Source organism: Hydra vulgaris, chromosome 04, assembly GCF_038396675.1.
Source record: "Hydra vulgaris chromosome 04, alternate assembly HydraT2T_AEP".
Taxonomy (NCBI): domain Eukaryota; kingdom Metazoa; phylum Cnidaria; class Hydrozoa; order Anthoathecata; family Hydridae; genus Hydra; species Hydra vulgaris.
The window spans coordinates 9,771,594-9,781,392 of record NC_088923.1 but is presented as its reverse complement, the minus strand read 5'-3'; the positions used below and the strand labels follow the sequence as shown (position 1 = coordinate 9,781,392).

The 9,799-nt window shown below is 28.2% G+C and overlaps 1 protein-coding gene and 1 long non-coding RNA gene across 4 annotated transcripts; both read right to left on the bottom strand.

Annotated features, from left to right (window-relative positions):
* Positions 1–7,099: 7,099 nt before the first annotated feature.
* Positions 7,100–7,545, bottom strand: LOC136078982 (uncharacterized). Its single transcript, XR_010637837.1, has 2 exons — positions 7,343–7,545; positions 7,100–7,198 (listed from the first exon to the last, which is right to left on the bottom strand). It is a non-coding gene; the product is annotated as an uncharacterized LOC136078982 (long non-coding RNA).
* A 156-nt stretch (positions 7,546–7,701) lies between these two features.
* LOC136078981 (uncharacterized) lies at positions 7,702–9,356 on the bottom strand. Of its 3 annotated transcripts, none has more exons than XR_010637836.1 (4): positions 9,070–9,349; positions 8,280–8,612; positions 8,075–8,208; positions 7,702–7,858 (listed from the first exon to the last, which is right to left on the bottom strand). XR_010637836.1 is itself a non-coding variant. In XM_065794757.1 (4 exons), exons 1-3 carry the CDS (start codon positions 9,190–9,192, stop codon positions 8,311–8,313), a joined length of 321 nt encoding a protein of 106 aa, XP_065650829.1. In that variant the 5' UTR covers positions 9,193–9,356; the 3' UTR covers positions 8,075–8,208; positions 8,280–8,310. The 3 variants fall into 3 exon arrangements, 2 of the variants coding, with proteins under 2 accessions (XP_065650829.1, XP_065650830.1); XM_065794757.1 differs by lacking the exon at positions 7,702–7,858 and having other exon boundaries at positions 8,280–8,410; positions 8,515–8,612; positions 9,070–9,356; XM_065794758.1 differs by lacking the exon at positions 7,702–7,858 and having other exon boundaries at positions 8,075–8,171; positions 8,280–8,410; positions 8,515–8,612; positions 9,070–9,356.
* Positions 9,357–9,799: the final 443 nt, after the last annotated feature.

Below are 9,799 nucleotides of genomic sequence, written 5' to 3'. Positions count from 1 at the left end.
AAGTGTCAATGACTTGTTCATAAGGTTCATACCTACGGCATTTGAGGCCAGCTATTAAACTGAATCACTGTTGGTTTGCTGATAAACAATAGTGAGTAGTATTTGGAGAATAAATGTCCGAGTGGAAAAATTGATCAGCAGAGTCCCTCAAAGATCAGTTCTTTTATCACTGCTCTTGGTGTTTTTTGTCAATGATTTTCTAAACTACGTTTATAATCATAACAAATTGTACGTCAATTTTGGCAGGATCAAAGGAGTTATCAATGTTAATCGATGTTTTAGCAATTTCAATTTTCAGCAATGGAAAATCTAGAGTTATTTTCCTTCATCAATACTAAACTTTTTATGTATAAGTTTTATTGACTATTTCAATAAAGAAATTGAAATACAAGATCTTTTTTATTCTCTAGATGCAGTCTCGCTAGAAGCTTTAAAAGCTTTAGGAGACCAAGCAATCAGTTCAGATTGCTGCCCTAAAATTAATTGCAAAACGAATACAAGAACTCAACTGCTGCCGTAAAGCTTTGCTTTAGCTTTAACTAAAAAATTGACCCATGATGAGCTGATTGCATTATCATCATCATGATATTTGATAAGCTGATTGCTAATCTTGACTATGAAATAGCATTTTAGGCAAAACGTTGATGATAACAAAATCACGATAATCTGCAAATGCATGTTTTTGAACAAGATTTTTGAACATCAGCTTGAAAGAAGTATTTTTAAAGTTGAGCATCATCATTTTATTAAAAAATTTAATCTAGATTTCGCATTGTGAAAACTGTTTCTTTAAGACCCTCCTTTAACTGGTTTAAACATCAAGAACCAGTAAAAATAAAATCTTTTGTAATAGAAGAAAACTTTATAAAAGATATTTTGCATATTAGAAGTTCAAATGAGTATTCGTTTTTTTTATATGCATTAGTATGCACATAGTAAAACTTATAGAACGACTTTCCGAACTTTTAACACAATGTTATTATTTGCCACAGTTGGTGAACAACCTTTAAGCAAAACTAAAAATTGATTAAAAAAAAAGATTGTTGAATCACTTGGCACGTGATCTAAAAAAGACATCTTTTAAACTTTCAGAAGACTACTAAGTATTATTTAATTCAGATGCGTTTTATGAAAATGATAATGTAAAACAACAGTATTCGAAATAAAAAGGCAGTTTTTAGCTTGTATAATTGTACATGCTTTTAATTTAAATTCCTTTTAAAATATGCATCATATTAGGGGGGTGCTAATTGCTGTTATGCCCCGGGCGTCATTAAAGATCTCGGCGGCCCTGCAAAAAACTGCGGTGATTGGAGGCTAGGAAAAAAAAAGCCCTTTGACTACGCACCACCCTCCACCCCCAACCTGAGGGGCAACAAATTTATAAAAAAAAATTTTCTACTACTCTCAATTAGGCTTACTTTCATCAATAAATTTAAATTATCTCTCAGCGTTTAAAAATTATGACCTTTTCCTTTTTGAACGAAAACAATCTTCTTTATTGTAACCAATATGGTTTTCGATCAAATTATTCTACGGAGCATGCACTTATGCAACTAGTTGAAGTTATCAGTGGAGCATCTTCTCATAACAATTTCACTTTAGGTATATTTCTGGATTTGTCAAAAGCGTTCGATACCGTTAACCATCAAACTTTACTAGAGAAAATAAAATATTATGGAATATGCCATACATACCATAAATGGTTTACCAGTTACTTAACTGATAGAAAACAGACGATTTTCAGACAAACAAACTTAAAATATTATGTGGGGTTCCACAGGGCTCCATCTTAGGTCCTCTACTATTTCTAATATATGTCAACGATCTATATAAAGCATCAAATACTATGTCTACCATCATGTTTGCAGATGACACCACTTTATTTCATTCTCACAATAACATTATTTCTCTATTTCATGTTGCAAACAATGAACTAGAACAAATATCAATCTGGCTTAACGCGAACAGCCTATCTTTAAACACTGTTAAAACTAAGTTTTCCTTATTCCATTCTAAACGAAAGTTTTAATATATTCCTAAATCCTTACCAATGCTATATATAAATAACATGGAAGTTGAGCGCTCTCTCAAAAATAAATTACTTGGTGTCTTAATAGATAAAAACTTATCCTGGAGAGATCATATTAAATATATTAGCAATAAAATCTCAAGAAATATTAGTACTTTATATAAAACCCAAAAGTTAGGGTAGATTTGTCAAAGATGTCAAAGATTTGACATCTTTGACAAATCTACCCTAACTCAGCTATATTTTGCATTCGTACATAGTTATTTATCGTATGGTAATATTGTTTGGGGTAGTACAAACAAATCTAAACTCAAATGTCTCCTCAAACAACAAAATCATGCGGCACGCATTATTTATTTTCAAAATCGCTTCACAAACGCTAAACCTTTTCTAAGAAGTATGAGGGCACTTGATATTTATGAAATAAATGTATTCAAAATCACACAATTTATGTTCCAACATCAGTTTAAAAAACTCCGAAGGTTTTCGAAAATATTTTTCCTAAAATATCAAACCGATACAACACTCGATCAACCGGAGATTATAAAAAACCTTTCCCTATATCAAAACTTACGAGCTTTGCCATTTCCTATCGTGGCCCAATGCTATGGAACCATTTTACAAGCATGAGTTGTAAACTAAGAAAAGCCAATACCTCTCAAAAATTCAAAAAGAACATAATTGAACTAGTTGTCAATCAAGATTCCTTACTTGATTTTTTCTAACAATAAACTTTTACTGTCTTTTTTATTATCAAAGGTTACTGATGATAAGATTTTATCTTCTTCAGGTTCTCCAGTCTTGAAACTACTATATATGATAAAGTGTATTTTGTATTTAATATTTTTAAATATTTTATATGTCGAAAATCATCTTTAATTGTAAATAGTTGTTTGACAAAAATAAAAAAATAAAAAAATAAATAAATAAATGGCCATATAAAATTTGTAATTCCTTCAAAATTAGGGTGGTTTAATGGGTAGAGTAATTAAAAATTAATAAAAAAAACCTTTTATTTACGCTGGCGTCAACAAAATTCGATGATATGTCAACAAATTTGACGCTGCGTTATGGCTAATAATCAGTAGTCAGTAGCCGTGGCGCAGTGGTTAGAGCTTTGGCTTAAAAATCAAGAGCTCTAGGGCTCAATGCCTGCTCTACCCATATGCTTAACATTCGTAAAAGAAAAATTGCATAAACTAATTAATTGCTCTTTTGCCTGTAATTGTATAAAAGTTAGGTTTTCTTGGAGCACCTAATTATTACTTTTTACTATTAAAGAAAAACCGTAAAAATAAAAAGGAAAGTAATCATGGAAGAGATTATTTTATAACAGTTCTATTTTTAAAGTTTACTTGTAATCAAGTTTTTAAGTAAAAGATAAAAGTTTTTTGTTTCATCGATATCGTTTTGAAGAGTTTACCGTTTTCGCATTAAAAAATTCATTATTTAAATTATTCCGGTCATTACAAACTCAATTTATAAAAAAGTTATTTCTTACATTACATTTCAGAGTATATTCCCTATCAAATCTAAAGTTGTGGTTTCTACTTTTTTTTGTTGGTAATACTCTATTAAAAAACAAAATTTAAAAATACTTTTAACTCAAAAAACTACAACAAGGAAAGAGTCAAAAGAGAATTAACTGATAAAATTAATTTTAAAACAAATTCTATAAGTTAACATTTGTTTTCAATTAATTATGGCAGTTACCATTAGCGAAATAAGAAACATGTTCAGGGAAATGTTTGCTGAGTACAGGAAAGACATAGAGTTACTAATAAAACAACAAAAGAAAATTTTCTTAAACTAATTAGTGCAAATGCAAAAATAACGAGTGACAGACAACGAAAAGCAAAAATAATTATGGATAGTATGGAAAAAATTAAAAGACTCGAAAAGGATGATATAAAAGAAAGCTTAAATTTTCACGAAGAACTCATTGAAAAAAATATTAAAAATAATATTAAATCTATCAAGAAAGAAAGAGTTTCTAAAAATGTAGTACATAAAAATATTGAGCTTTGAAGAACTGTCACGAAGAAATAATCTCAGGATCGATGAACTGAATGAAAATGAAACAAAATTGAACGACCGCATCGTTGCGGATGCAAAGATGCAAAAAAGTCTTTTAAATTAAAGGGTGAAAGTATTTTTATTAATGAAGATTTTCGCTATGAAACTAACGTAAAAAGAAAAGACTTGAGAGAAAGAATGAAAACTAAAAGGCGGCTGAAAAAATTTGCATATATATCGTATGACAAGCTTTGTACGCGATTGGGTTTCAAAGAAACCGTGCCAAGAAAGCAAGGGTTAAGTTTTATTGTTTTATTTGTAATTTTGTGTTTATACAAATGTCATTTTTATTTTCTTTTATTATTATTTTTTAAAAAACAAAATCAATTAAACAAAAAAAATGGAGAAAAACCTAATAATTAAATTTTTTGATGAAAATATCATTCTCAGGGACTAGAATGACTTTGATAATTTTAATTAACAAGTACTTGAAAGTCAATACTGCACAGTTTTCGAGTCTTTCCAATATCTACAAAAAAAGGAAACTTTTGTTCCATTTTAAACAATAATATTCGAAGTTTAAAATTTTTTTTGAAAACTTCAAGTTTTTGTTGAATGAGTTAAAACATGACTTTAAAATTATTTGTCTTACGGAAACTTGGTATAAGTGTGGTGAAACAAATGCGAAATTTGAACTAATTGATGACAAATGAGTTCACTAACCACGTAATTGGCATTGGTGGGGGCGCAAGTATTTTTATACACAACTCAATTAATTATAGTTTACGTAACGATCTCTGTATGAATGAAATACATTGTGAGTCACTATGCATTGAATTTATAAATAAAAACACAAAAAACATAATTATAATCGCAACATATAGACCACCACCTGGAAGTTTAAAAAAACTTAAAAAAAAAAACTCAGGTAATTTAATAAATTTTTAAAAAAAACATCAGGTAGTTTAGAAAAATTAAAAAAAAATCATCTTAAATCATTCATAACAAATATCAATAAAGTGCGAGGTCGTAAGAACCTGGTATTGTAATCAAACGATGCTAACAACTCATATTACCTTCTAGGTAAATTCTGCGAGCAATATGAAACAGCGTTTCCTGAAAAAAAAAGATTGTGAACACAAAATCAGTTATGACTCCATGGGTTTAGGTTAACCCTGACCTTAACCCTAACCCTGATGTCTTCATAACTTGTTATGCCATTTACTAATTTCTATAAAAAAAACAACAATGATTTAACCAAATAACATCCGCGACATCAGCATCACTATTATAATTGCGACATTAGCATCACCATCATAATATAAACATCAGGATCTCCATCATGATGACAACATCAGCATTCCCATCATGATGACAACATCAGCATTACCATAATGATCAACATCAGCATCATTTCAATCTTTACAAAACTAATAAAATATTTCATTTTAATAATCTTTTACAAGATAAAAGAAAACTCATTCACTTCATCATTTAATCTCATCTGTTCAGTCTTAGTAAAAGCAAGATGATAATTTTGTAATAAATAAAACATATAAATACTACAACAAAAAATCACCTGTATATCTCTATTCCATAGATGGCATTAAGTGTTCAACAACTGTAACTTAGCAACTCATATTTATTTTAACTTTTGCAAGGAGAGAGTTTTAGTTCTGTTCTGTTGTTTTTTTTTCGTCTTATTCATTTATGTCGAGGGCCTACAATGTTTTAGTGTCTACAAGATGTTAAAAAACAAGCAAGTGAAAAATAAATCTAGGGCCTGTATAAGTCAAAAAACGAGGCATTGAAAAAATAATTTTATTATGACCTACGACTAAAAAGTTATTCGTAAATCTTGCACCAAATTATGAGTTTATTATTTTAAACTGAAAATTAAAATAATATTTTAAATGCAAACATAATGAAATTTGTATCAATTATACAAATAGTTATTTTTGTATTGGTTGTAACGGGCAAGCATTACTTTATTTGATTTATTACTCTTTATCTACTTTGTTGCCATCTACATTACATCTAAATTACATCTAAATTACATCTACATTACATCTACATTACATCTACATTACATCTACATTACATCTACATTACATCTACATTACATCTACATTACATCTACATTACATCTACATTACATCAACATTACATCTACATTACATCAACATTACATCTACATTACATCTACATTACATCTACATTACATCAACATTACATCTACATTACATCTACATTACATCTACATTACATCTAAATTACATCTAAATTACATCTACATTACATCAACATTACATCTACATTACATCAACATTACATCTACATTACATCTACATTACATCTACATTACATCTACATTACATCAACATTACATCTACATTACATCTACATTACATCTACATTACATCTACATTACATCTACATTACATCTACATTACATCTACATTACATCTACATTACATCTACATTACATCTACATTACATCTACATTACATCTACATTACATCTACATTACATCTACATTACATTTTTTAGCCAAAGGTTTGGAGAAACAAACTCCGACTTTAAAATCCTTTGCCTAAGGGCTCTTGGTTGAGTAAAAGAGAAATGATTGTAAAAATACTCATATTGGACTGATGTTAACTGTATCCAGCTACTGTCTTCCCGCTAAAAAATGACGCGTTGATTTGATGTTGATTCAATGTTTCTCGTCAACATTAATTCCATATTGATTTTTTGTCCAAAATGTTAGCCACTTATCAACGTTGATTTGGTGTTTACAAAAAACGTTGATCGAATGTTGCTTTTCAACGTTTAATTAACAATCATTTTTTCTTGGTGATTCAACACTGATTTTTATAATAGCCGACGGTATTTTGTTATCGCTTTTTGATGCATATATCAAAAAAATATATATCAACAGTTTACGAAATATATATATATATATATATATATATATATATATATGAATTTAACACAAAATTTACATTTTCAAACAATTTATTTAGCGTTTGCAGCATTGTTCATTTTCAAAACTTTTCGATTGAGTCGTGTTCCTGATTGCCTTAAAAAATTTCGAAATGCCTGAATAACATTCGCAAATTTTTGCATCATGATGCTGTCGTGTAATCGCATCTAAATCAAAAATTCAAATCAAATTTGAAAAAAATCAAACTGCAGAAATTATAGCAAATAGTTACATAAATGACTGACTAGGATAATCAAAATATATTTCCTGTGAAATAAAAAATCTAAAAAAATGCATAAAACCATTCTTACCCACTATCATATGATAAAGGGTGTATGTTTTAAAATTTATCTTCAATGAACCACCCGAGACATTAAAACAGGCCCCAGCGTCCTTGCTCATCAACAACTTTCCAAAAGCAAAAGCCGATTTATATTACCTCCACAACGACTAAGAGAACTCATCTATTATTGAAAAAAAATAAAAATTACTTAAGAGTCAGAATAAATATTATGTTCATTCTTTATGAATGAAATTATCTTAATTTCAATACATGGATTTTTAAATATGACTCTTGAATCACTTTTTTCTTTTATTTATTTTTGCCATCCAACTCAACGCAAATCTTTTTAGAAAATTTTTAAAAATGTAGTAAAATAAACAATATTATTATTATTTATGTAAAATATTTTGTAAAAAATTAACCATGAAAAATTACCTAAATGGAAAAAATAAATAAAACTTTTATTTAATTTACCCTGGCAAGACAAATGTTTTTCTTTGATATCCTCTTTATCCAAAACACAATTTTTAGAGCCATTTTCTACCTAGGTATAGATAAATTATACATACAAAAATTAAATAAAATTTTTAAACATTATATAGTGATTTTTATTTAAACTTGTCAACAAACATATATTTATAAAATATTTGTCAACAAAATTATATTCTATAACATATAGTTCTGATTTCTATTAATTTTTTTACTGCACACGCACACAGATTTTAATTAGAACAAAAGCAACATTAGGACTTTTTTTTACCAATATATTTGAAGACAACATCATTTTCCCTTGAGATAGATTAGTTTCTTTCGAGAAGTCATTGTTATTTTCAGCAACTGAAAAGCTTGCTATTTCACTGTGTAAATGGGGAGTTGATATTGATTTAAAAACATCTATAATTCAATAAAAAAAAAAGCATTTTATTTTAACAAACCATTATTTTACTTTTACAAAAATAGTTAACCTGCTATATTTGGAATCACGTTAGATGTTCTTTAGCTATTTGAACTATCAAAATAGTATCTTCCGTATAGTTCTTCATCACCAACCACAATATCTTCATCACTTTCACAAAATGTCATTACTGTCTTTCTCCTTTAATATAAACTTTACTTTATAAACAAAAAAAGTGCATGATTTGTGTAATTCTTTATTGCAAAATTTTTTATTTGTTAAAAACTAATTTTAGTAAAATTTACTTTTGCTTTGTCCCTTTTTTCTCTTCGGTGTCAGTTTCAATATTTGAAGTATCTGCTGCTTTCTCTAAGTGTGACTGAGCTTCTTCATAAACACAATTCTATGTACGTAAAATCATTTATCAATATCTAATGAAGATGTAATTGAAATGTTTGCGGCAAAAGCAGGCCCTATGAGAATGGAGTGCAATTGGTGCACCACATAAATTAATGAATTTTTAATGAAAAACCCATGAAAATTAATGAATTTTTTAGTTTTTAAAAAACACTAAAAGTTTAAAAAAAAAACTAAAAACATTGTTAAAAAAACTTTTTTTTAATCGTTGGAAATCTTTTTTAAACATTCTAAAGACATTCAGAACATATAATTTAAACAATTGCCCGTTGGAATATTGGATTTAAAATAAGTGATATTAAATGAGACAATAGTCATATTGTAAAGGGGGCCTAAAATAAATTTGTACCAGCACATGTTTATCCTCTCCAGTGCCCTGGTCAAAACATACAGTTCAATATCTAATTCAATTATTTTACATTTTTTTATAGTAATATGCAAACCTGTAGTGTATAGAATCCTCGCAGGGTATATCTTCCAATCAGAGGTTGATGCCTGCAAGGTTGTGACAGCTTTACAAATCGCAGCGGAACTTTAAAATGGCAGCCAGAAGCATTTCCCATCATTTTTCATCCAACTTTTAGCAATCACTTCCACTTCTTTAATTTTTCCATTTAAAAATTCAACAATGGCAAATGAAATTTCAATATTCTGGTGCAATTTAATTCTAAACAATCTTATATAAGTTACAAAATAAAATTAAAAATACATTAGAGATTAAAAACAATGAACTTTGTAAACGCTTTTTAGATTTATTAATGTAAAACGCCAGTGTAAATATTTTATTATTTCTATAAACATACCAGGTATTTGTTTCACACAAAAAATTTATAAATAAAATGCATTAAACTCACTTTAAATTTGTTCAATGAACTACATATTTGACAAATTTACAACAAATTTTACAAAATGACACATGCACAGACATTCTTTAAAAATTGATGGTCTGCAAGTATAATCAAAGTTTGTGTTTTTAATTCAAGAAATCAGTGATCATAAGCAATATCACAATGTCTAAGCAGAAAAAAGCATAACCACCTTTTTGAACAGGTATCATCAAGTCTTTTTTTAAAAGTTCTTTTTTTTCGGAAAAAATGTTTTTAGGTTGGCTAATGAATTTACATAACAAACGTCTAAATAAGATATTTCAAAACAATCAGGAAAAAACTTTCG

What these genes read in the sequence shown, in the direction of transcription:
- LOC136078981 (XM_065794757.1), bottom strand. Translation starts at nt 9,192, where the DNA reads ATGATGGGAAATGCTTCTGGCTGCCATTTTAAAGTTCCGCTGCGATTT. An exon ending in GAGGATTCTATACACTACAG is followed by an intron (nt 8,613 to 9,069) that starts GTTTGCATATTA and finishes TTACGTACATAG; the next exon opens with AATTGTGTTTATGAAGAAGC. An exon ending in AAAAAAGGGACAAAGCAAAA is followed by an intron (nt 8,411 to 8,514) that starts GTAAATTTTACT and finishes TTTATATTAAAG; the next exon opens with GAGAAAGACAGTAATGACAT.